The sequence below is a fragment of the Odontesthes bonariensis genome, chromosome 24 (assembly GCF_027942865.1).
Source record: "Odontesthes bonariensis isolate fOdoBon6 chromosome 24, fOdoBon6.hap1, whole genome shotgun sequence".
NCBI classification, from domain to species: Eukaryota; Metazoa; Chordata; class Actinopteri; order Atheriniformes; family Atherinopsidae; genus Odontesthes; species Odontesthes bonariensis.
This window is the reverse complement of record NC_134529.1, coordinates 7330181-7358033: the sequence shown is the minus strand read 5'-3', so window position 1 is coordinate 7358033 and position 27853 is coordinate 7330181. Positions and strand designations below refer to the sequence as shown.

The 27853-nt window shown below is 40.5% G+C and overlaps 1 protein-coding gene across 1 annotated transcript; it reads left to right on the top strand.

Annotated features, from left to right (window-relative positions):
• The first annotated feature begins 92 nt into the window (after nucleotides 1–92).
• On the top strand, nucleotides 93–27853 carry kif3ca (kinesin family member 3Ca). The gene is made up of 8 exons (XM_075459194.1): nucleotides 93–2079; nucleotides 18378–18479; nucleotides 18598–18720; nucleotides 20442–20560; nucleotides 20955–21071; nucleotides 21281–21389; nucleotides 22684–22829; nucleotides 23705–27853. Exons 1-8 carry the CDS (start codon nucleotides 673–675, stop codon nucleotides 23784–23786), a joined length of 2205 nt encoding a protein of 734 aa, XP_075315309.1. The 5' UTR covers nucleotides 93–672; the 3' UTR covers nucleotides 23787–27853.

Genomic DNA, 27853 nt, shown 5'->3' with positions numbered 1-27853 from the left:
CAGCCTTGGACAAGAATCAACTCTTCTGTTAAACAAAACTCAATTTCCCATGATCCTTTGTCCGACTCCGCAGTGATGTGGGGTGTGGCGGTTGTATGACCGTGTGTGGGAGCGTATCTCTGGGTGTGTGTTTGTGTGTGTTTTGCGTACAGGAGGGCAGCCGCAGATCCACCGCGGAGCATCTTTGAGCGGAGGAACAGAAGATGCGGACAGCGGTGTGCAGCGTGGCTGCTGGACGTGTTCAGACAGGACCAGGGGAGAATGGCTTGTGAATTGATGTGTCATTACCGGCATTATTGGATTTTATTTTTTCACCGAGTGAATCTGGACGTGTGTAGGGGGGACTGCAATGGAGCGTCGATCCAGAGCGTGAGAGGTGCTGACTGTCTGTTTATGGGCTTTTATCACAGACAATAAGCAAAGGAAAACAGCCATTAGAAACACTGACGTCTCATCATTTGTATTGTTAAAGCACCGTGTCTGTAATTTTAGGCACTGTATCTATTTTCCATTGTGATATGATCAAGGAGCCTGAATGATTTATGAAAATCACAGATCACGGACAAATTAAATATTGTCTGATTAAAGTCTTCATTAAGGGTTTCTAATATATTTTTGATTTGTGATATAAACAGTTATTCAGTTGTTTGTTTCAAGAAACAGCAGCCAATCATGTCAAAGAATAAGAGCCGTGAGTCAGTGAAAGTGGTAGTTCGATGCCGTCCTTTGAACCGGAAAGAGGAGTCCAATGGGCCTGCAGGGGTGATTGTGCAGATGGATCTGCGGCTGGGACAGGTGATCCTTAGAAACCCTCGTGCACTGCCCAGCGAGCCTCAGAAAACATTCACATTCGATGCAGTCTATGATGCAAACTCCAAACAGCGAGACCTGTATGATGAAAGCGTGCGGCCGCTGATAGATTCGGTGCTCGCCGGGTTCAATGGCACCATCTTTGCTTACGGGCAGACCGGAACCGGAAAGACCTACACCATGCAGGGAGCATGGCGGGACCCAGAGAAACGAGGGGTGATTCCCAACGCTTTCGACCATGTCTTCACACACATCTCCCGCTCCCAGTCTGACAAGCAGTACTTGGTGCGGGCGTCCTACCTCGAGATCTATTTAGAAGAGGTTCGTGATCTCCTCGATCCCAACCACGGAAATGCCAGAGGCCTTGAGCTCAGAGAGAGTCCAGAGACTGGGGTGTACGTTCAGGATCTCACGTCGTGTGTTTGCAAGAGCATCAAAGAGATTGAGGAGGTGATGAATGTCGGCAATCAGGCGAGGGCGGTCGGAGCAACCGACATGAACGAACATTCGTCCAGGTCCCACGCTTTGTTTCTGATCACAGTGGAGTGCAGCCAGCCTGGACCAGATGGGAGGAAGCACATTCGAGTAGGACGCCTTAATCTGGTTGACCTGGCAGGCAGTGAGCGCCAAACCAAGACTGGGGTCCAGGGAGAGCGCCTGAAAGAAGCCGCCAAGATTAACCTTTCTCTCTCAGCCTTGGGGAATGTGATCTCAGCGTTAGCAGATGGACGCAGTGGCCATGTGCCATACCGGGACTCCAAACTGACCAGGCTGTTGCAGGACTCTTTGGGCGGGAATGCTAAGACCGTTATGGTTGCCACGCTTGGCCCAGCCTTCCAGCACTACGACGAGACTCTCACCACCCTGCGGTACGCCAACCGCGCTAAGAACATCCAGAACCAACCCAGAGTCAACGAGGACCCCAAAGATGCTCTGTTGCGTGAGTTCCAGATGGAGATCGCTCGCCTCAGGGCCCAGCTCAACCACAGGAAGTGGAGGAGCAAACAGAAGAAAGAGCAGGTGGACGGCGAGGGCTGGGAGAGAGACGGGTATGAAGAGACGGACGGCGAGGGGGACGGGGTGGAGAAGGAGGCAGAGGAGTATGTGAAACTGGAGGAACAGCGGCTGGAAAGGGAGAAAGAGGCCATCAGAGATGATCAATTCCTTTTGGCTGAAGAGAAGCAAAGGCTGCTGGGAGAAAAGGAAAAAATGATGGGGGTTCTGAGGATGGAGCAGCAAGCTGCAGAGCAACTGACCGCCAAGTACAAGGTGAGTCCTGTCAGGAAGCTGGAGCAAAGTGTTGGTGTGTTGGCTTTCTTTTAAGCTGCATTTGTTCTTTTCCATGACTGTTTCTCCATTCATGCCATTCAAAAACGACACGCTATAAAAGTACACAAAGAGTTCATAAGATCAAAGAGTAAGTCTTCAAACAAACAACACAAAAGCTGCCAAATAACAGACCCATTCAGTTTCTGTACAGGCAATGGGTATTGTAGTGTAAAACATAACTCCAATAATTCAACTTGGAGATCAGAACATACATTTATAAGATCTGGGAAGCTGCACTCTCATAGGATTAATAAGAAATACATGGAAATAGAGAACTAGTACAATCCGTAGATGTTTAGTTGATTTTAACTGTATCACATGAACTTCTTCAGCAGCTCATGCCCACATGTTCCAAGTTTTATGAGCTTTTAAGCACTTCGACTGTTGTCCCAAACATTTATGGACCCTTTTGACTGAGTAGCAGCAGGGTTGGTGTTAGCGCTGCTTGTTTGGCGCTCCATGAGAACCCTCATGCACCGAACCGATGTTGAGAACCAACCGCGACCCCTGCTGGGGGTCCTTCTCCACAAATAATAGCACTCAAACACACCCCAAAGACCACATCCAGCTGTCAGCTAGGGTGTACCATCTACTTCTGCACAAGTGTGCATAATCCCTCAGTCCAGAAGGGTCACTTGTCTATTTGTGAAATTCAACAAGGGAAACTAGAAGACTGCATAGATTAAGAAACGTTAACAAAGCAGTGCTTGTTTATCATAATTGTTGTTCATCAAAGAAGCTTTATTGTAGTTCAAGGACATGGCAAGTGAGGACTTTATTGCAGGAGTGGCACTGGCAGTGCTTACACATGTCTTTAAATTGACGATGAAGGTGTTTTTGGACCCCGGTAATATTTTCATGGTACTTATAACTACTGGAGGCAGTTCTGTCTTCTTTTTTTTAACACACTGCCAAATCTTGAACTGGGCTGACTGTAGTTACCAAAAGTCCTTTTATGGGGTCTTTTTTAGCACCTAGTCCAGAGTAGGAGCTTTCCTAACATGATGGTGACCGTAAGGCGATTGGCCGAATGTTCGAATGCCACCCAAGAACCCACTTTTCCAAATAAATATTGCCAAATTAAACCACAGTTCTTAGCACTAGCCTCTAAATACCTAAAGGAATGAACCAACAGTGAAGCCCAGGTCTTATTAAGCCTATATGCGACATTATTTTGAGTTGTCTACCACTTCAGTGTTTCTATATGTATGGGATGTGAATGCAGCTCAAGGGAAAATCCCTTAATGGTGTTCTCCTTTGTGGAGCTCCCCAGTTCCCATAACCCTCAGAGAATCCTAAAACCGGTCTGAATACTTCTTATTAACAGGGCTCAAGTGTCAAAATCCCAATCCTGAATCTTAAAACCACGTTTTAATCCTTTTTTGAAAATGTTTAAAACTCCCCATTCTCAGCATCCCAGTCACCTAAGAAAATATGAAATGGGTATATTCATCCACGTGTCTAAATCGTATCATCACAGTTCAGAGACGGGGATGTATTATGTATAAGATGTTGTTTTGTGTAGGGCAACATCCATGTGACATTATGTTATTATGTTCTCTCTTTGCCATATTCCTGCTCACCATCACACAGCCAGCAATCAAGGCCTGAATCAGCGCTGCGTTAATTACTTGCCCTGATTCATGGGCATATCCAGTCAATAAGTCACTCGTGCAGAATGAGTGAGTGACTGCACTCTTTAATACTGTAGCTGCAGCCGGGATCGTCCAACATGAGACACTGCTGGATCAGTTTACTGAGCAGCCCGGGGCCCCGATGTGAAGAGATGAGAGAAGGGAAAAGATATCTTCAGTGAGGAACTATGGGGGCAATAGACGGGCAAGATGATGTGGGTTTGTTTTTGCAGGACAAACCGTCTCTTTGCTGCTGTCGCTGTGTGATGTTGTGTGTATTTTCACAGAAATTAAATGGTTTTATTTTCATTTTTGCTGCTTCTAATCTCTCTATTAAATCACTGGAGAGCCGTTAACAATTTTTAATGCATTAAGCTTTGGGTAAAAACACTGGATGTTTGTGGTGAGTGTGGTCGCAACAGGAAAAATTAAATAACGGCATACAGAAGCATTTTTACTGCTTTTAAAAGGTTACAGCTATCCCCATTTATCCATTTACAAAATGTTAATGATCACTAGAAGCTGCTAACATCAATGTTTGTATTTTACATCGTTATATTTTGTAAAGCCGTGCATAACGGCTAAAATCAAAAACAGGATATGACTTTTCATTTCTCTGTTAATTTCATGACTTTAAGAATTGCAGATACGTTTAAGATGACATATGAGGTGATGTTTGGTGCAATAACAAACTTTTCATGGCAAAACAACACTATTTGTGAGGAGTTTTGAAAGTGAAGTTTCTAATATTTAAAAACTAAATGAAACGTTTTTTAGTAACTTACATAGAATTAAAAAAACTAATTTTATATCCAGCGTAACATCATTTTATACAATAAATTTGAGAATAAACAGTGATCATGACTCATCCTACCTATTAAACAAGCAGTTATTTATCTCTATTATTTATCTCTCTATACATCTCTTTTATATAACAATATATATAACGATCAGTATCCTTCCACCCCTGAGGTCCCTGTTCCCGACCAGCTGGTTCTTTCACTTTTTCCTGATGATGTGACAAGGACACTTCAGAGATTGTATTTAACAGTTCTCTCAAATGTCTTTAATCCAAAAGATACCAAGGCTGTTCATTTCGGACTCCCAGTTGTGAAGCTGTTGACTGAATTTGTGGATGGTTCTGCAGTGTAAACACAATCACTGTTGCCTTATTTCTATGATATGGCGCTTTGTGTGTCTCAGGTGTGGAAAAGTCCCCCGAGACGGCGCTAATCCTAATCTTGTGCGTTCATATACATTTCTGTGTAAAGCTGCTCATATTACTTCCTGTCACGTTTTTTCCCCAAAGGATCATGGGGTTAATACATTTTAGTGTTAATCTGTATAACATCTTCAGAGTCTCTTTGGCTCCGTCTGAATGTTTCACAGGGAGGCTGCTGAGCGATGTGAATCAGCAACTGCCCCCGAGCTGAAAGATGATTAAGGGGAAGAAGTATTTCCTGCCTTTGATGCATCAGTCCCTTTCTGTTGGTTTAAGATGCCAGAACTACGTTGGTCACGCAAATCTTGAATTTAAGTGTGGCGATGGCTACAGCTTGTGCTACAGAGGTCTAAATTATTGTCTAAATTAGTTTAAAATACATCTGTTGACCTCACTGTTGGTCTGTTGGTTGATAACCTTGTAAACTGCTGCGAGTACAGCCATCATGCAGACTGATGATATAGCTCCACTCTTTGTGTTTTGGACACGTAATGGTGAGCTTGTCAGTTTTCGGAGCCCGCTGTTGGTAAATATGGGTTTGCAGAACTTTTTTTGGGGCTGCACTTACTCCTGCAACCCTGTTTGCAGCACAGGCAGCTAAAATTAGTGTGCCGACATGGTGGTAATTTTGTATTACTGCAGTTTGGAGCTGGAGTCGAAAAAATACCTGCGACAAACGTGTTGATAAAAGAAAAAGTGAACTGTTTTCACTCATGCAGCCACAAGCGTATAACTCTCATGAAAAATTTGTGTGTGTACCTGATTGTTGTGTTGCCATCTATGCCAATATTGCATCAAAAGTCTGCTGTGATAGCAGCTACTCATTGGCTCCAGCTCTGATCGGGATTGATCAGTGCACCTGTTAATTTGGGCTGAGGGCGCTTTACTCAGGGCCACAAGAATTGGCACAGCTCAGTTTTTCTTGGTTTGCTTTTGCTGTAATGCCTCACATTGAAGCCCTGAAACCGATGGCAAAAAGTATGGAGAAAAAAAAGGCGAGATTGACTGATTTAACCAGCTGCTCATTGTCAGTCCTGCTGTTTGTCTTCAGCAGGCACCACTACCTGGGAGGTGGTGGCTCTGTGTGTACTTTGTAGCCCTCAAAGGGCTACTACTGGCAATGGGAAACGATTTAAACACATGTTTTAGTGGATGTATCTGCATTTAGAAAACTCTTTTAAACACAGGACTCTTGCAAAATTTCTATGTGTAAAGAGGTCGCCAGACTTTTGGATAGTGTAGAACCTGAAAGCAGGACACTTCGTGGCAAACCCCTGGGACTTTTTTGATTTACTGGATATTTGAAACCTCAATGTTTTGGGTCCACCTGAGATTTTGTGTTCACCTCCAGATTGGCCACAACAGTTCACTTCTTTTTAAAACATACACATAGATCATATAAAAATTTACACAAACAACCTATAGTGTCTAAATGAGAAGAGTTTCCTAATTCCAGCTTTTCCATTAGTAGGATTGACTGCTGTACTTTCTGTAGAGTGATATCTTATCGAATGTCTGAATAATAGTGCATACTGTAAGTTTAAAGGGAATCTTTCAAAGTTTTATCCGTTTAAGGGCTCCAGAGATCCTTAAAAACTAAAATAGTGACTAATTTCAGACGACAAATCAGAAATTGCTCAAAGTTCTTCAATACTGTCTTTGTTTGCAATCTCACAGCGGAGTACAAAAGCAATAAAATGAAGAAAATAATGTTGTTTATGTGCCTTATATGGACTTTATTATGTGACCATCTTGCTTTCTCCCAGCTCCAGCTCCCCAGCCCAGCTTCCATTTTAACCCACCAACCATAGAACGCTGCCTATAGGTTAAATGTTTTTTTTCTCTCATCTCTTCCAACCAATCATAGTGGAATAGATGATAATACAACTGAGTCCCTCTCTGTCAACTTAGATTCACACACTGCAAAGGTCTGGTGAGGCTGTGTTGGGTCAGCTGTCGTTTCTGTGGGGCGCTGAACTCTAACTGGGCTCCGAGGTGCAGCGCTCCATCTGTGCGCTGTGTTGGTGCAACTGTTGTCTTCATTGCTGGAGGTGCCGTCAAGGCAAATGTAAGGTGTGACATCATGTGATCTCTGCGGGTCACGACACGAGCGCGTGAATTCACAACATCGCAGGTTTGGTGGTGAGACCTCTTGTCCGCATCGCTCGCTTGTTTTCAACGTTTTTCTTGTGATAATGTGTGAAAAGCTGAGGGTGAGTAGAGCGTAACTGGACTGACAGAAAGGTTCTGCACATCAACAGACGTGTGAAAATCCTTTTAGTGTTATCAGAAGTAATGAATGGAGCAACATAGTCATAGCTTCCTTTTGAAGTTTCCATACATACTGATGACAGAATGTATCATAAATGCCTCATTTACTCAAAGAAACGCACGAAACACACTCATTAAATATGGCTTTCCAACATATTTTTACCATTTTTTTCACAGCAGTTTCTACATTTCAGCAGTTGAGCTAAAGGATGCTACTCCACATAGGAAGTCAGATGGAAAAAGTAAAGGAAACTATTGTAGGTTAAACCCACAATGTACAGTAATTTTCAACCAGACTTAAGTCTAACAAACAAAGGCCAATGATAATGTTTTCTCTAAGTGCCCCAAACAAGTAAATACAATTCAATTTCTAAGCCAAAGTGTGTACAGACAGATACAAACCAAGTGAGACACAAGGGCCCAGCTGCTTACACAAAGCCTATCAGCTGCCCCCTGAAACACAGGAAACCAATGGTTTAAATATGATTAACTGGCTTTCCAAATGGTGCCGCAAACAGGGGACCTGTTCAAAGGTAGCAAAGGACCAGCCAATCCCGGACGGGCAACCGCACAGCTGAAAATAAACCTTAAAAGATTTTACTTTTAATTGACATTTGTAATAAGTGACAAGCAAGCAGCGTATATGGTTATTTTATGGGTGTTGCTTATAGTCTTACGCATGTGCACCTCCTCTTTCCCAAATGGTGTTCATCAGTTTCAAACAAGTGTTTTTACAACTGGTTTGTGCAGTTATGCAAATCTTAGGAGTCTAACTTGGAGTAACTTCTGAAAGATTCAGAAATACTTATCAAATTTTATTAAGCGTCCGTCTTTTTTCATTCTTTCTACCTTTAATGGTACATTGACTCATTTCTTATGATTATCTTAGCCCCCTGTCTCATGATAGGTAGTATGGTGGCATTCTTTTGGCTGATGTCACATCATCCAGCAAACTTTCAGCTTTCAGACGGCATCATGAAAATGTTCCTGTGGTCCTCTGGTCCCTATTACCATAAGAATGGTATGAATGGGATGAAATTTTACCAGGATGAAAAGATGGACCTTCCCTTTGCTTCATAGCACCACAGATGACCACTTCATTGTTGCTTTTTGCCATTTTTGTGGCATTTATTTTTTACAGTTGAAGTTATCCCATAACTTTCTTATCTTATTGGTCGATTTATTGCCGGTGTCTTCACTTCCAGAGCTGTTTTGACTGTTGGTAAAACTGTTTTAGCAGATCCGTCATGTCCTGTTATCGTTTACTATTTATGTTGTCATATTTCATTTTGTACAAAAGACTTTTAAATGAAGAGAACTTTTAGCCGCCAGCAGCAACTGAGCCACACAAAATCACAGTTTCTCTGCTACTCGTGGCAACAGACGTGCACATCGGACGCCATGAATGTTGATTATACAATGACTCATGAAAAGATCCAGGATGTAATTAAGAAAAAGGGCATTAATAAGCTTTACTGGCTCAATGGATGCTAATATCAAACAATCATATGTGTGTTATGTTACTAAAAATCAGGAATGACATTTTCCGTTCATATCAAATTACCTCTGTGCCATTAGTCATTAACATCCCGTTGCACCATAAACTGCACTCATTTCCCAATTCACTTTGTGGACAGTTAACAAACCATGTAATATTTCTAACTTACATCAACAGATTTAAAGGCTTTATATCATAGTGTTGAGATAAAGTCATGTGTGGGTACAGCTGCTGTTCAGAGCTTCATGTCGAGCTGCAGCTTCTCATCAAGAGCCTGCTCGGTCTGACCCTCCAGTGGACTATTCTTAGATCCACTTTTCTGGGTCAAAACTCTCTAACATCTCTCTGCTTCTCACTGTGTCTCTCATCAGAGACCTCCTCATCTTTCTACCCCTACTTATTTCATGTTCCTGTAAGTCTGAAAATGCTTTAAATCAATCTGGCTTAAGACTCTGAAAGTCTTACCTTTACTAGCTTTTCTTTTATCACATGAGCTTAATGATGTGCAGTGGAAATGTGTTATCTAAATTCCCATTTCTTTCAGTACTTAAAGGACTTCTTGTTCAGAATGAACAACAATGAGCTGTTTTGTGAGAGCTAGCAAGATGATGAAGATCACAGGGTACAATTGGTGTAAAGTTCGTCAAAGTCAACTAAAGGCTGTTCTGTTGACAGTTTCTGAAGTCAAGAGTGAACCACGAGCGTCAGTAAACTTCGTGACAACACAAATCTAAGTCTCGTTCCACTTAAATGAATCAGTTTATCTTGTTTGTGTTGCCTTTGAAATATAAAGTGCTTTCCTTCAGTCTGTCTGTCTGCTCTTCAGCTGCTGATATACTGATTTTGGTCTGAAAATCAGGACAGAAAACACACTTTCAAAGTAAATGTGTCAGGCTACGGTTCAAAAATATCACCGCCTCTACTTGCAAATTAGGAGAAGACTGTGGAAATTTTTATTCAGTTTGTTGTAACAGAAAACGTTAGTACAGTCAGGGAATCTAATATGCGACTTCTTAGAATAAAACTCTTCTGTGGTACATTGGCCAGATTAAGGTTGCTCTTTCCTGCCAATGTTTCTGATCTTTTCATTCATTTTGTAGGAGGGGGGGACTTGTCCTGAAGCAACTGAAACTTTAAGATGAAACACACATTTCATGTCATCCATGTTATCTGAGTCATCAGTTAGTTACTAATGTGAACTATTTCTTGCCGTGGATAGATATTCCAGTCCGTCTTTTGTTACCAGATGGGCTCAGTGTTGACACTGGATTAGGTTTTTCCCACATCCTGCCAGTTGAATTCAACCAATCACAACATGGGATCCACAACAATGAGCATTACCTAATGGGACATACACGCATAAACACACACTTACATGCACATAGATGCATTGTATGTTTAGTCCTGTGCAAAACTCTTGAGCAACTCTTTATTTCTTTACATTTTGCTTCCAAGCAACCATCCTTGTGGTCTTTTAAAGTGTCCTCGATCAATAACTGTTGAGGCTTTCTTGTAATCTTTCTAAGCTTTTCTTTGGACTTTGGCTGCCTTTTCCACTCATTTTCAGTCCTTGTACCTGACCATTTCCAGAGGAATGTGTTCTTTTCTTTGTTAAGCCACTTAACACTGACCTATGAATCATTCAGGCATAAAAAATGCTCCTAACTCAAGGAATGAACCAGTCTTGTGTCCACAAATAACAGAGAAGTTAACAAAGAGCCCCGTTTAAATTGTATCTTCAGGCTCTTTGTTACTAACAGCCTGTCACAAAGACGCATCATTTTTTGTTCCAACAAGGTGATTCTTAAAGAGCTATTAGCCGAAACTGAAGTATCCTGAAAAATGTGCAGGAAACTGGACAAAAGAAGAAGTGTCAGGCCTAAAGAACTATCTACAGCAGATGAACAGGATCTGAAAGTGATGTCCTTAAGAAAGAGGAAAACATCCAGCAAAGACCTGACACAGGAGCTGAGAGATGCATCTGGACCTTCAGCTGATCCATCTGCTGTTGGCCCAAGCCTCATCAGAAATGGGCTCCATGGAAGGGTGGCTGTCAAGAAGCCGTTCTTAAGGAAGGGAAACAGGGAGAAAAGGCTGAGCTGTGCCAAAGGACACAAGAAGTGGGCTGAAAATCAGTGGCAGCAGGTCTGATGGAGGGATGAATCCTCCCCAGAGCCCGGAGCTCAACATTACTGAAGCAGTGTGGGATCATGTTGGCAGAGAACGGAACAAAAGGCAGCCCACATCCAAAGAAGAGCTTTGGGATGTCCTTCAAGAAGCCTGGAGAACTATTCCTGAAGACTCCTTAAAGAAAGGACAAGAAACTTACCTTAGAGGGTTAAGAGAGTGTTGAAAAATAAAGATGGCCATACAGAACATTCCCCTTCAAGCTTGTACAAACTTGTTTTTGCCTTATATTTCTCTGTTTGCATGTTTCAATAAATCACTGCACTTATTTCCTGTTTTCTTGCCAATGTATAAAGATATGAGGAGTGGCTCAAGACCTTTGCACAGCACTGTACATATCAGCTCTCCATCTGCATGAAAAAATATTTTTACACACAAAGACTTGCACATTTACTCACTCACGTGCGTAGCTGTATGGACAGAATAATGGGGTTTCCTGTTTGTATGGCTGCCTTCCTGTCTAATTAGAGCAGGAAAAAGCCCGGACAGAGAAATAAAAGCCAGTGTGTGTGTGTGTGTAGGAGGCTGATAACAGACTGAGCTCATTGCTGCTCTCCATCTTTCAGCATAGAGGCTGCATCACTAAAATATTGATGAATCCACTCTGTGGGTTTCCACGTGTGTTTACTTCATGTCATGGGTTCATATCTTAAAAAAAACATTTTTTAATCGGTCTGAACATATAGAAACACGTGCATGTTTGCTCATAGACATACGATATTAGGTATAGGTTTATTTTACAGGAGATGGATCTTTTACTGAAGTCCTCTTAGGCCTTATATCATGTGAATGATGATTGTCACCATTTTTACACAAGCTGTTCAAAGACTTGTGACCAGAAAATAATGGAAAATTTAAAAAACATCCGAGATTATTGTCATCTTAAAGACATCTTTGTTCTATTAGAGATCGTAATATATAATTTTGTTTGGATTTATACCATTTTCGAATGAGCTAACAAAACATGCATCGATGTCTGTAGATTTCTTGACCAGATGTTTGAATATGAAGCCATTTTAAAAATGAATGTGTGATTTAAAAAGGCAGTCAGTGACTCATTTTCTCCCAACATTTCATAACACCATCATAAAGTGGTGATAAAGCCATTAATGTTACATATCTTTACTTTAGTTGTTTGGATCAAGACCCCAAATTAGTCAAATTTCCTAAAATGATTGGACTGTTGCTTTGAATTTGTCACAAAACAAAAATTTTCTGCAGCGTTCACCGAGAAAGTGCCAAAAAAGGTTAAGTTTATCTTCTTTGTTTAAAAAAAAAATGTTATTGGGGCGTATAAAGGCTGTAGTAGCTTGACGCAACTGGTTAGGGTTAGGTCTGAGTCATCATCCATCCATTTTATCATGATATAAACTCATCTGAATGTATGACTAAATGAATAAGTCACGTAGAAAAAACAGATTTGTTTTTGTATCCATGATCAGGTAGAATAAAAGCACTTATTTTCTGCTGATTGCATGTCAGTTACTTGATCTCCATGTGATCCTTAGTCAGCAGATGACTGACACTGAGTGATAGTGATGAGATTTGAGGCTCCAAGATGTGGCCGCTTAAGTGGTTTCTGCATCGATTGGGACAAATGTGAAACTGACTCTTCAAGATGTCCTGACCTTTATTTATTCCTCTTTCCTTCTTTCTTTGTCTTTCGTGCTCAGCGTCTCATGTATTTTTCTTCTCCCCGTCTTCTTCCGTGTCTCTTCCCAGTAAGCTCTCTGTCCCTGTGCAGCGTACACATAACCTGTTGTCGTCAGATGATATTTATAGCGCTGTTGCTCCCAGCAGGGACTGGCCTCGTTGTAATTGGCTGGCTGGTGCGGATGAGCCAGCTCAATATGCAACACTTCCCATTCTCTTCACTTTCCCATCAGGAAATGGATCATTTACAGCCAAAAGAATTTGAGCATGCACTTATGGGCAGATTATGCTCCCAGAAACGCTATGCAGGCTTACACTCTAATGCTTATGTGTTCTTTTCCTTTTAGCATCCTCAGTCAGATTCTACAGAAGCACAAAAATATACATCACTACATCTGACCTGGTATCATGTTATATTCAGTAAATAACTCAAATCCAGCCAAAGGAACAGGCCTACTGCAGTCTGAGGTGTTATTCAGTCTACTGACTGAGAGCAGAGATTTTATTTAAAGAAAACGCGCTGTAACTCCTCACAGAAGTGGTTCAAATTATAAAATCTAAACACACCTAACACTGGAAGTGGTTGCAACTTGCTTTCAACGAAAAAATAAAAAGCTCTAAAAGGCTTTTAGGTTAAAAGATCATTTTATCTATGGTGTTTCAAAGTAGTTTTTCTCATTAAAACACGCTAGAGTTCATAGAAAAAGGCCTTTTTATAGTAAAGATGTAAATTGTCATAAAATGTGACAGAAAGGAAACAAAACTTAATTTGCAAGGAGGTTTGTGCATGAAAAAGCAGGTTAATTGGCAATTATTTCATTATAAAATCATTCTAATGAAAAAAATTTACTCAGTTTTTAAAAAAAATTATCATTGTAGATGAGCAGGACAAGGTATACTGTCCTTTTTTATCCTGGAAGTGGATGTTTCTTGTTAAAATCTACATTACTCACAATGTAATTCTGAGACCACAGTTTGAGAATCAGTTGGTTAGAGTTAGTCATAAAAACATAGTTTGGCTTAAATATTGATCAAACACACACTAACAGCCTGTCCTGTACAAAACAGAGGAAAATGTTGCCATCTTATCATTTCTATGCCTTTTCTTTTGGCATTACTATGTTTTGCACCTCCTAAAACAAGCTGCCAGACACATAAAACACATCTGATATGCTTGGATATAAATCTGTCTCTTGGATTGTTTTCCTGCTGAGGTTTTCTTTTAACATTATATTACTTTATCTTTTATGTAGGGCTGGGCAAGTTAACTCGTTATTATCGCGTTAACTCGTTAATTATTTAACGCCGATAAATATTTTATCGCGCATTAACGCAGGTTTTATTTATTTATTTTTTTGAGGGGGGCTTTTGTGCCTTTCACGGATAGGACAGTTCAGAGAGACAGGAAGCAGGGGGCAGAGAGAGGGGGAACGACACGCAGCACAGGGCCGTCCGATACGGGACTTGAACGAGGGCCAGCCGCAGCGAGGACTATAGCCTCTTGTACATGGGGCGCCTGCTCAACCCACTACGCCACGGACCACCCCTGTTTTATTAGTTATTTTATTATTGTAAAAGTCTGTTGCTCACAGGCTTTTAATTTGTAAAAGTCTGTTGCTGTCTGCTGCAGAACCGGAAAAGAAAGTAATCGGCGGATCCACCAAACATGGAGAAGGGTACGAAACTTTTACTCGGCCATTTTCATTTTAAAGTTCTTCCAGACGGCGGAGTCGACAGAACCAAAGTCATCTGTAAACACTGCCAAGTTGAATTGTCTTCTCAGCGTAGTAGTTCCAGTCTAAAATATCACTTAAAGGCAAAACACACAACTGATAGCAGCAAGTCATTCAAGGAAACAGACAGTGGAGCGAGGCTTCTACATAAAAACTACAGAAAGATGCTGATGTTAAAAGTGTGTTTGCACAACAAATGTTATGGCACTTTCATTCATATGGCAGCACATTTAAAATAAAAACTAAATGCTGAAAGCTATACGCTACTTTTGGATTCATTTTTGGATTTTGCGTACAAATGCGATTAATCAGGGAAATCATATGATTAATTCGATTAAAAATTGTAATCGTTGCCCAGCCATACCTTTATGATAATACAGTATTGAAAGTAGAACTGTAGGTTTATAGTTTTTTTTTTTTGTCATTTTACAGTATCTACCAGCATGTTATATATTTATACAATCACATATGGTTGTAAAATTTGCTACGTTTGCATTGAATTTATGTAATTGCCAACAAAAAGATAACAAAGAAAATAAATAAAATGTACTTTTATTCAGGGATTATTTCAATAATGGCTAATTCAATCCATTGTTCATTTAAATGCAGTGGATACATATTTATTTGTAATATATGATGTTGATGACAGTAAGATACTGTTGTAAATCCGCTGTAAACTAAAAGATCCCAACAGTGTGGTTTTCATTCTTGCGTATACACTTGAGGTCAAGATTTCCTCAACACTTCCAAAATAATTGAATTAATGTGTAATCTAAATTATGTTGGATTCAGCTAACACAGTCTTGAGCTGTTAGTTTCCTGGTCTGGCTTTAACTTTTGAAGGAGGCCTTTAAAGTACAAAATCATGAGGGACAAATCTGTCCCTTCTGTAGTTTTGGAGAACAGTAGACTTTATTGCTGACTGCAGCTGTGTTTGTGTGGATGTGTTGTGCTGTTGGGACACTGTTCCCTTTTAGTTGAGTATAATGGTAGGTTTAGCTTTAAGTGCTCGCCATAAGTCAGTATGATGTCATCTGAGTTGATGGAAATGTGACTGTGCACACGTGGCTGAAGCCTGGCTGTCTGGAAACAGAATAATGACTCCAGTGACAAGTGAGTTGAAGGTCATTTAGAGTCTCTTTATCCTTTCCATCCTTGTTTTAATTGTTCCTTTCTGAGCCTAGAAGCGAGAAGCGTTGTTTCACATTTTAAAAGATGGTTGTTTGAATTTGAGTGAATTGGATTAAATTAGTGGACTAATGGATGATTTAAATACGGGAATTGATGAGAGGATTTGAGGTTTTGAACAAAAATGACTGTTTAATTATGAGATTTGAGAATCGACTCGCTGCGTTTTTGCAAGACCTAAAAAGATTAGTGAGGGATTTGGGAAATATACGCATTAATATCTCTGTCTGAGCATTTAGTGAGACCAGTCGTACTGTCTGAAGTCACTGCAGGGAGCTGTTTGTGCACAGATGAAACGCATGAGATGCGAAATGTTTAAATGAGCGTGTTTATCAGATTCTGGTGGGTTTGTAACTTTTAATTCTGCAGAAAACCAGACAAGCTGTTTCCCCTTCGAATCTGTATGCTAAGCTAAGCTAATCACTATCACTTTTAAAACACAGACATGAATGTTGTATTGATCCTCGTTGTTTAATTAGCTTACTGTTATATGTTGAACTATTCCATTAATGTGTTCACCTTAAAAATACCATATTATACATTTTGGGTCGTCTTGCATAGCTTTTCACGTATGTAAAAAGTCGTCCACACTGGAGGGAGTTCAGGCATTTCGAATTGGACTGGACAAGCTGCATAACACCTGCCTCGTGGCTGCTTTGGCTCACCTAAAACAAAGATGAGTGGCTGTCTTTTGACAAATCAGGCCATTGAGAGCCAAATGGTTGTTTTAGAATGTAGAAGGAAAGAGACACAACACGATAGTCAGACCAAAATTAGATTAAACTGAAGCTTCAAAACCAGGGTAACACACCCAGATCGGGCTGTGGAGATGGAATCACTCCTGCATGTATACACTCAGTACATGCTCCAAAGTTCTGTCTTTATGCAAATTATTTTCAAAAAACAGTGACATGTAAGTGCATATTGATAGTGAGCTTCTCTCACTCATCGAGGGCGCAGTTGAATAATGTAATGATGTAAAAAAAAAGGGGGGAAACATCTAGTATGATGTAGGAGAACGGCTTTGTCTCGACCATGAACCGAATCATCCCCACGACGAGTCTTTTCTGTGTGGATGTTTTGCCCAGAACATAATGCCTTCATAGGCTGTTTCTGTTTATTTTGCCAATTCTGGGGAAATCTGAGGTAAACACAAAGATTTAATCAATGTCTTCGGTTCGAACCAGATGGCAACTGAATTTTTACTTTTAAACCAAAGCAAAAATGTCTTTTTAGTGGATGAAAATGTGGTTTCATTGTGTTAGGCTTAGATTTAATACAGGAGTAGAAGTGAGCTTGTTTGCAACCTCTTTGTTTTTAGGACAACAAAGGACATTTACAGTAAACTCCACCATTGTTAGGGTTTAATTGGGTGTTGCTGTATTTGGGAAAACAATTACAAATGGGGTCTTGTCAGATTTGTGACCCCTCAGAGGCTCACAGTAGATCTTTTTATCCTTAAATACAGTTATGGGTCTGTATCTCCTCAGGCCCTGAGTTAAATGTGAATGTCCATTCACATCGTGCATCATAAAAACCTGCGTGTAAGTAAAGTAACCGGCATGTCGGGGAGAGGGGACATGAGCTGCACACGAGGGAAAATCCCTGACATGAATCAGCCCTTTAATGAGGCTGAAAGAATATGGCAGAACTCAAAGATCAGCAAAACAGGGAGTCACATCTACACACTGAACACAAAGACAGCGTCAAACAAAGAGGCTTTCTGTGCTGCAGACGCATCCCCCCTGAAGGACTCCACTGTACTCCGCAGCAGTTTAAATGTATGTTTTTGTGTTTGCCCTTAAATGCTGAAGAATGTATATGCTGCACACAATTGACAGACACACACTGTCTTTTTATATCAAGTCCTGGAATGCAGCCATCACAGACCGTCAGTGGGCCTCGTTTGTCATCTTTTGGCCTCCTCTGTCCTGCTTTTTTCCCTTTTCCCCCCTCAGTGTTTCTTCTCACTGCCTATCCTGTTGTTGAGTTAGATTTCTTGCCCCCCAGGACAGGAGTCAAGATACAAAAAAGCGTGTGAAAGTGTGTTTGAATTACTTTCAAGACTTGAACATTGCATCACTGAGAGCCAAGGTCTTTAATCTCTATGGTAGCCAGAGATGCCTGAAGAAATGCAAACTCGAAAATATTCAGAGAAATCGGTTGTATTAGATGTGTCTCCAGTCAACAAAGGTTGAAACTATATTTTACTAAAAAAGAAAACACACTGTGCTGTTAGGTCCTGGCCTACTTCAGAGCCTGATTCATGCCTGAAGCTCTTCAACTGTTAGCAGGGCTCAGCTTGTTGTGGTGTGGTGTCATCCCGACCTCCAGCTCGCAGCCTCCGTCTGCCTCGTCAGCACAACATCTACACCGACTGCACAAAGACACGACTGTTTAATGCCCACATCAACCTTTGTGACCTATTCTCTGTATATTTGTGTAGAGTCTTTATCAGCAGCTCTAACACAAAAAGTGTTGTTTTATCCTATTTCTCAAAATGTTATAATTGTTCTCTTAATATTACGATTTTTTCCCCGAAAACATTTAACTTTTTTTCTCAATATTTCACTTTTATGTCCCCATACCATCAACAAAACCATAGATTTAACTTTGGCACACAAAAATGGGAATATTCAGGCCAACTGTGTTTTAATACAACACATATTTTGTACATTACATGTGTCTTTATTGCTAAGTCCAATAGAAATAAACCAAGTTTTGTGTTGCCTGTTCCTTTAGATTAGTAAATAAACTGAAGGTCATTGAATTCTCTCCACGACATCTGACCTTTAAGAACAGGATACAGTGGCTTCATAAATATAAATCCAGTTAATGTTTGTTTTCTTCAGGCGATGGAGAGCAAGCTGCTGGTTGGAGGAAAGAACATCATGGATCACACCAACGAGCAGCAGAAGATGCTCGAGATGAAAAGGCAGGAGATTGCTGAGCAGGTAAAACAGCGTGTTGTTTTTTATGTTTTACTGTCCTTTGTCCTTATCATTGTATTTCTGCTGCATAAAGCATAAAAGAGTTGGACAGAAAGGTGACGTTTCTGCTTGGTGCTTTTAGACGTGTAACGAGAGGGAGATGCAGCAGCAGATGTTGGTCCAAGACGAAGAGACGCTGGAGCTGAGAGAGACTTTCACTTCTCTGCAGCAGGAGGTCGAAGCCAAGACCAAGAAGCTGAAAAAGGTGAAACATTTGCAGATAAAGCGCGTTTATGCTGAAAAAGAATTCAACTGTACGCAGATGCTCATTCGTGCATGAGCGCACGCTTTTGTGATGGGCAAAAATAAAGCCACATGGATATATTTTTACATGTTCTCACAAACACGCACTCCTTTTTTGTTCCTAATTTGAGAATATCCCTCTTTACACCTTGTTCCCCTCTGACCCTGATCTTGACCTGGATCCTAATGACACCCAATGCCTCGGACGCCTGATATCAGTACCTCAAGGTTTGTCCTGCCGTCCCCCTCTCTCTCCCGGTTCTTTTCCTCCTTCCATCCGTTACTTGTGCTCACGGCTTTCTCCACACTAACCTGTTTTCCCCCTCCTCTCCAGCATTTTTCTTTTTTTATGCTTTGCAATGCTTCACAGATCCAACGAGCAGAATCAACACAGCCCATTTCTGAGCGTGCAGATGACGTGTGAGCAGTGTGACTAATGATCCTGTACTGACCTCTGCTTCCCTGATTGCAAAATGCGTGCCATCCTTTCTCACCGCATGATGCCATCATTCTCAAGAAAAGAGGGAGAATACACTTTTTTCAGAGGGTAGCCTGTGAAGCTCAGTGACGGCAATAATGTGAACAGCTATTTATATGGACTGTAAATCTGTTTACTAAGAAAAATCGCTTTCGATAACCAGTCAAATTTGTGCTTCCATGGTTGTAGCCACGAGACAAAGTAAAACTCTCAAATATAATTTAACAATCAATTAATGGGTTTTTATTTTTCTCGATCAGGTTATGGAATTCTGTGTCTGGTTGTTTTATTTTGAAGTTATTGCTCTAAACCCACATCATGCAGGACCTCCCAGGGCGAGTAAATTAGGCCTCCAAAACAGTAAAAATCCATCAGAAAGTTGGCGAGAACATCAGAAATCTATAATTTGATGCATTCTGAAAAAGAAGAAAAGAAAAAGTTAAGCTCTGCAACTTAAAAATAGCGGTACGTCCATAGAGGGGCTTTCGTATCATTATCCTGAATGTTGAATAGTGACATCCTGTCTGCCGCTGATGGAGAATGACCTTAAACACACTCCAGGAGTTTGTCACCTGATAGTCAATCACCTGATATCTGCTGCATTTTATTCACAGAAGACAAAAAGACTCAAACGAGTCAAGGCAAAGGATTCATGACAAATAACCAAATTTGATGTGGTGATATGTTCATTAGATTTGAGCACGTGAAAAATAGGGTTATAGATATTAAATAGATTTAATTTCTGAACCTTTTCTCCCATTTAAATGTGAATGCACTCATATTCCAGCTGAGTCTTCAGTTTAAGGTCATATTCATTATGTAGCTGTAGTTCTGGTTTATAAGTTAAACGTCTGCTTCTTGTTGATCACATTTTCTTTCACAGCTTTGCTTACTTTGTTGAAGCTGCTCCAAACTTGAGCTGCAGCGTCATGATTGAGGTTTAAAGTCAGGATGAGCCTCCGTTTTCAAGGACTAAACAGGGTAAACGCTCAGGAGAGCAGGAGGAAAGCAAAGAAATGAACCAGAGAGAGGTGGTGGGGGGCTGCTGAAGGTTGGTGTGCTCCCATTGGCTGGCCGGTTCTCCAGACACCAGTGCCTCCAGTGCCGTTGCCATGGGTAACCAAGCTGCAGCAAGCTGGAGACCAGTTTGTCAGCGACTCCTCAGCCTGTCTCACCCTCTGTGTTTGTGTCTGTGTCTCTCCCAGCTGTACAACAAGCTGCAGACCATCAAAGCGGAGATTAAGGACGTGAATGACGAGCACGTGAAGAACCGACAGGAGCTGGAGCAAACTCAGAACGAGCTCACCAGAGAGCTCAAGTTCAAGTGAGCCTCACAAGCATCCCCAAAAGCATGACATACGGACTTTATTCTCCAAATGCTAAGAGGCACTGAAGTAACAGATATAGCCTAAAAGTGGGACCATTTAGCTTTTTATTTAAATTATATTTCCAGAAACACTGACTTTATGTTTTATGTTTAACAGAATTATCTCTAATCTATTATCACAAGCCCAATCGAATGCAATCAAATGCATTAACCCTAATCCCACCTAACTACACTTTCACCATGGGTGTCCAGAGTGTATTGATCAGAAAAAAGGCTCCCCTGGTGCAGAAATATATCTGTATATATTCAGTTTTAGCCATAATTCTGAGGTCATGTGACGTGAGAGACGGGTTTTAAACCTCTGCCTTGCTGTGCCTTGCTGTGTACACAGGTATCTGATCATAGAGAACTTCATCCCTCCGGAAGAAAAGAATAAGATCATGAACAGACTGACCTTTGACCCAGAGGAGGATCAGTGGAAGTACCAGCCCATTGTTCCTGCTGAAAGGTCAGGGATGGTTTTAGGTGTAAGAACATTCCCACTGCCTTCGCTCTTCGTCTCTCCTCTCAGAAGTCGTTCAGGGCGGGAGAGAAATCGAACTGCTCCTTCTTTCCATTCTGCAGCTTCACTGCGTTCAAATGTATTTTCGAGCATTGATTATTGATTATTGATTATCTTTTGCCTCTCATTGATCTTCACTCTGTGCATCTGTACAGTAAATCCTCACAAATGAAGAAAAGGCCCACCTCTGCGGTCGGGTACAAACGACCCATCAGCCAGTACGCCAGGGTTGCCATAACAATGGGAGCTCATTCCAGATACAGGGTGAGTATATGTGTGTCTTTGTATGTGTATATAACTCATATGGGTCATTAAATTTTGATGTGAAGCTTTGGTTTAAAGTCAGAGTGAGTTTCTGGAAAATTGATGGAATTAGATTCATTTTCCTTTTAAGTGATTGTTATCTGGGGTAACCAAGGCACAACAAATGTGACCCATTTTCCTCTAGCAGCCACAGAGAAAATTATTTAGAAATTAGTTTATTTATAATTCATATCAGAAATAAAATGTCCACTTGGAGATAAACTAATAGGCTTCAGGATGGGCCAAGGCCAAAACAACAAACAATCAAAACTATTTTCAAGAGGGAAGCTGACCTAAACAAAGCAAGTTCAAAACAAAAGAACCACTTACCTCCCTAGACTAATAAAACAGGAAAACTGAAGAAAATAATATGGCAGCCCACCCTACAAACTCCAAGATACCATTTTGTTTGCAACTCAACATGACTTGTTGCAACAGCGCTGCTGGTTGGGAGGAGAGTGAGGTGTTCCACCTGTAATCATCATCCCAGGTCTTTATTAAGAAGTCCACTCCCCGGAAGCCAATCATATACGGCCTCTTGAAGTCTTAGCCAATCGGAGCTTGGCACTGGCACACTAATTTGCATAAAATTAACAAAGTTGTAACGCTGATGGAAACTCGGCCGTGTTTGTTGACCTGAACTCGACTCTTCTGGCAATCCAAAATAATTAAACAGATTTTTTTATCGAGCTCCTTCATTGTGAGAATTCTTGCTTAACTCGTCCTCTGGGATTGTAAACTGAATGAGAGTTTTATCTCACAAAAATCAATTACTTTGAGGACAATCCCTCATCCAACATTCATTTAATTAATTTTTTTTATTTTTTATACAAAAATTAAAGCATCTCCTGTTCTTTTTATGTCTGAATAAACTCAAAAGGATGCTATTAAAAGCAGAAGATATAGTTACAGACCTTAAAATATATCCTCAAAGGTTAGAATCTACTGTAGAGGATACTGGAACCAGTTCTGGTGTTGTTTTAGGAATGAAAAGATCAATTATGGACACTAAGAGCTGATTAATTATTTATAAGATCAGTCTGAAGTAGGATATGAAATCAATAGCTGCAGTTTTTGTGATCTTGTGGTCCTTATGCGATGTGTTTATGTCAATAAAACTCACAAAACGAATGAGTTACTTTGAGTAACACTCAATGAAAAATGTGAATCCATGCCCCATAAAAGCATCTGTAATGATGCAAATGTGTGATAGTGACTCTGACTGTAGCTCACTTATGTTTGCCTCCATGTGCAGGCTGAGAACATCATGTTTCTGGAGCTGGACATGACTCCTCCAAACACCTCCTCGCCGGATGGCTCGTCTGAAACAGACCCGAACCAAAGTTCGTCTCTGGACAACTCTCCCACCAAGGAAAAGGGCATCCGCAAGTCTCGCTCCTGGTGAGTCTGAACTGGCTTATCACACAACGAAAATGTTTGTCCTCACCTTTAAATTCAAGATCAAAACTGACATCTTTTAATCCTAAAGCATGTAATCATTTACAATAACGGGTGGAGTTTAGACTGAAATGCCACCCTTCATAGGTCAATGCCACACGAGGAAAATTAAGCTACACCTTTAAAATATCTGAAACATTTTAGCATTTTTTCAACATTTTATGCCCCAAACAATGTGAGTTCATTCAATAGATTTCCATGATTTAAGTGTGGCGACTCATGTTTTTGCCCAGGTTTATTTGATCAATTATCTTATTTAAAACCAATTCAAGGGCTTTAATAAACACACATTTTGTTCATTTTCACTAATTTAGGATGTATGTTTTTAGACAAACAATGAATTAACATATTGATTAACCATCATTGTGGTGGCAAGTCTTAAAGATAATAATTTAAGAGATTATATTCTGTTTATTGAAATAGTAATAGTAAAATCGACCTAAATGTATTTTTTTTGTACATATATATGGATTACTTTGTCATCAAAGACAATATTTGTGATCTCGATTTTGCATTGATGTCACTGTAGAACAATCACTGTTCAAATTCATTCTTTAAACAGGAAACTGGCTTTCTGTGTTCAGCCTGCGCCCAGTGAGTGAGCTGTAAACGGTTTAGAGTCAATACATCTCTAAATGGGATTATTCAGGATTAGCCACACCCTCCCTCAACCGCTCTAATCTGATGGTTTATCTCTCATCTGCCTGTATTCTCAGTGCTGTTGATAATCTTATTAATGTGTGTCTGCTTTTTATGTAAAAATGGATATTTCAAATGTTTTAATCTGATTTATCACTTTTTTTTTGTTCTTTTTGCAGGTGTCAGAGCCAAAAATCCATCACTTCCTCGTCTTCTAATAGTTCCTTGACGGCATGTCACGCTGCCACAGCGGCACAGTAAAGCTTTAGTGAAGATCTTTTTTTTATTGTTATTTATTTTATTCTTAACTTCCTCTTATTGTTTTGGCCAGTGATCCTCTTAAAAACCTTTAAGTGAAGCCGACAGCAGGGACACAAACACACACCACCACCTCTGCTGAGTCCTGAGAGGTCATGGACTACATGGAAATGATCTTCTCACAGGAAACTAAATGACCTAATGAACCTCAGAAACTATAAAACATCATTTTCTCTTGTTCTTTGGATGAAAAGACCAACCTGACCCCCTTTCTTTCTTCTCCTGCATGTTTGAGACCGAGAGCTTCGGATCGTCCTTTTAAAAGACTGCGCGCGTGCGCGTGTGTATGTGTGTGTGTGTGCGTGCGTGTGTGTATGTGTGTGTGTGTGTGTGTGTGTGCGTGCAAGCGTAGACAAGCCTGTTTGTGTTTATAGTCGTGACCAATACAGCTTGCTTGAAAACTCTGTAAGATATCTGTGTAAATATTTCATGTATTCAGGGTTTTTCGGGACAGGTTTGGTCTGTTTTCTGTGTAAAAGCAGGACTTTAGAGTCCAGGAGTTCCTGTCTGTGTTGGCTTTTGGAAATGAGCGCGGTAAGAAAAAAAAAAAGAAAAATATTAAATGATGTTTGCTGTTGTTGGTCAGATGAGGTACTCTGAAACCTGAATGATGACCTGTTGTCTTGTCTCCCATCAGTCTTCTGTCCTTCCCCCAGTGTCTAATTTAACTGAAATGTCTTTAAATAATCTCATTAAAATGATGAATGTTCAGGCATGTCACACTTCAAACCTCATTTACTGGGATTTTCATTCGTACTGTGGCAATTTGAAACATATTTGGACACTGGAATCCTCAATCATAACACTTGAAATTCAGCTTGACTCAAAAAATAACTCAACTTTGGTTTATTCTTCCCTATAAAAACAATACTGATGTTTGAAAGCTCAGAAAAAAAGCTAATAAGTACAACTTTCTGGGGTTGAAGCATCACTGATGTTTTAAGCCAGTGTTTCCAGTTAACTTAGCTGTGAATCTGACTTAACTTTAAGCTCGATTGGCAAGAAATATGTCAATTTAAACTGAGGCTATAGTCTTCTTAGGTGTTTGTGCATTAAAGTAAACCCTCATCTTTATGATGATTTTAACCTCCATCGTTAGAGAAGGGCCCCAACACTGAGTTTCATACTCAAAATCATTAAGTTTCCTTCTGGTGGATCAAACTCTGGCTCCATATTTTAGTTAGAAATCATCCTCTAAACACGGGAACCTGTCTACGTTTCTTTTACATCAAGTGTTCAAACCGATAAGGTCACCAGGGCAGGTTTATGCTTCTGTCCAATGATTCATCCATTCATCTGCTGCCAGTCGCTGTTGATAATGATGCTTATGACGAGAGCTTCAAACCCACAGTCACTTTGTTCAGAAAAACTAAATGAGGAGCAGCTTTTAATACATAACCTATGTTGAATGCAATCCAAAGAGCACCTGGTAAGATGCTGACTTTAGGATCGCTCCTACACAAACAATTCTTCGACATAATTCATGTTGTTGGATCAGTACACAATAAATGTGCAAGCATCCAGAAAATGAAAGGAGCCAATGCATTTAAGTCAGTTTTACAATGACTAATGCCTGAAATATTTGAAAATGGATGTGGATATTTGCTGGTCAGTGTAATATAACAGATTCTGAGTGGGTTCAATATTTCAGGGGTTTGAAAGTTGGTCAGACCTGAACAAACAACTATTGTTCTCAGTGAAGATACTCTTAGATATCCTGACGACGGAAAAAACTGCTTGTTTCAGCCTCTCGGTACTTCTATCATAGATGCACCTGAAAAGATGCCCCCTGAAGTCCTAAGCTACTTTTATTTTAAACATAAAACATCCCCAAATTTGCTCAATGACGTTACCCTAAAATCTATCCGTCATCTGAGACCTTTACCTGTCAGCCTCTGACAAACGTAGAGAAGGGAAATAATCACCTTATTGATGAGTTATTGCCTTTGCCCTGATGATTTCCATGAGAAACATGCAAGCATTCCTCCAGGTGTGAGAGGGAGATGCATGTGTATGTTTAATGAGATCTTAATGAGTTAAGAGCTCATTAAAGACGATACATTTTCACGTCCCTGTCGTTAAGTCAAGTGAGATGTGAAAAACCTCATCTAAATGTAAATTATTGTACACCGATCCTTTTGAAGTTGTTCACACTGAGTAACTTCTCAGCTACCGCTCTGCCAAATTGTATGCATCTGAAGAATAAGCACAACAAATCTGGTGTCCATTTATCAGAGAAGTACCAGGCTCCTTCCCCTGGAAATGTTTCTCATCGGGGAAGTCAAAGCAGACACGGTCTGAGCCTGGTTGTGTCCAAACCAATAAGCTCACCATGAAACAGATTCTTTAGAAGAAAAGGATGTAATGAGGAGCAGTTGTAGTTAAAATTAGACTGAAATGGGGGCAGTTTCAGGGCTACTCGGGCAGATATCCACTCCCATCGGTAACCCACCCTGGAGTGAGTTAATGTCAGCTTAGCAGATGGAGTCGTGTCCCCTCGGCCTATTTCTTTCGTTCTTACCAGGTGGTTTCTGTAAGTGAAAACATCACTGTGAAATTGAAACAAATTAAATTCAGACGGGCCTTCTGTGGTTTTAAAGGTTTGGAGAATCAAACCTGCGAGCTGAAGTGCACCAGACTGTTGTTCGGTGTGCAGTCAGGTGTGTGCAGTTAAGTGTCACCGGGTTCTTCACCCCCTGGAGGGTAAAGAGGGGACACAGTGGGAGGTCAGGCTGACTAATCATCATTGTATTATTGATGCAGCAGATCCAATTCCAGCTCAAACCCCCACGAGGTGCAAGACAGTCTTTCACCAATATGAAAGATATATTACAGTATATCTTACCAATGTAAGGCAGATCTGTGCCTTTTTTTATGGGAAACTTTATTCGGTAATGCCAGAAATCTGTGCACAAGTTCAGACAAAGATGTCAGTCTTTAGAAAATATCAAAAGGCACTAGATCCTCACATCTACCACAAATAAAGCAAAATTTTTCTATATTTGGGCTTTAAATGTTTCAGCAAAGGCTTTTTCTCATGCTAACGCTTAGCAAACACAGCAGCCGACTAAGGTTATCCACCAGAAACAAACAAAGGAAATAAAACATTTTGCATCATTCAAATTACCATTAGATGCTGTTTCTAGTTCATTTGAAATCTGTGTGAACCCCCTTGTTCCTCTGTCTGGACTTTGCGTGTTTACTCGCACAGTATCTGTGTGAGTAATCATACAGAAGAAATTAGACATGAAATGCTCTCAGGCGTCATCCACGTGTTCAGTTTTGTGTTGTTAATATTGCAATAAATGCAAATATCCCTTTAATTTAAAGAAAACTTACTACCTGTGAAATTCTATTACTGTGCGTTGATATCTGGAACAGTGGAAAAGATATTGTACATATCAGGCAACATTTGAGGGTGACCAGAGAAAAATATAGAAATTCATGCAAAATATTACGGAAAACCTAATCTACGATGGTAATAACAGATCATTTAAAGATTTCTTGTAGCTTGCTGTGCGATGCAGCTTCACCCATCTCCGCTGCCTGAACATATTCATGAATTATGATCTAAAATTAAAGGTGGACGGCAGCACAGACAGGAACATATTTGGGTTGCATGATATGGGAACTCATTTCTGAGTAAAGGAGCTACTGTTTTAAGCGAATTCCCATAAAATCTGCTGATTTGTTATCTATTTGGTCACATTAAAACCTCACTTGTGTGTTCTACATCTGTGTCAGGGTTGTAAAATATTGTACAAATGTGGGCTGTGGGGGTGGGGAGGAGGTCGGATGCTGATGGAAGAAGCGGGGGGATGGACAGATGCAGGGATCCAAAGACAATCAGGAAGTGAAAAATAACCATGGAGGAGGTGGATACTGAGCCTGTTTCCATGGTAACCTGCCAATGGAGGGTGTTGTATGGGGCTGATGGGGGTTTGTGTGTCAATATGTATGTGATGTAGTCCAGACTCTGAGCTCACGTCCGGCTTGAAAAAAAATAAAAA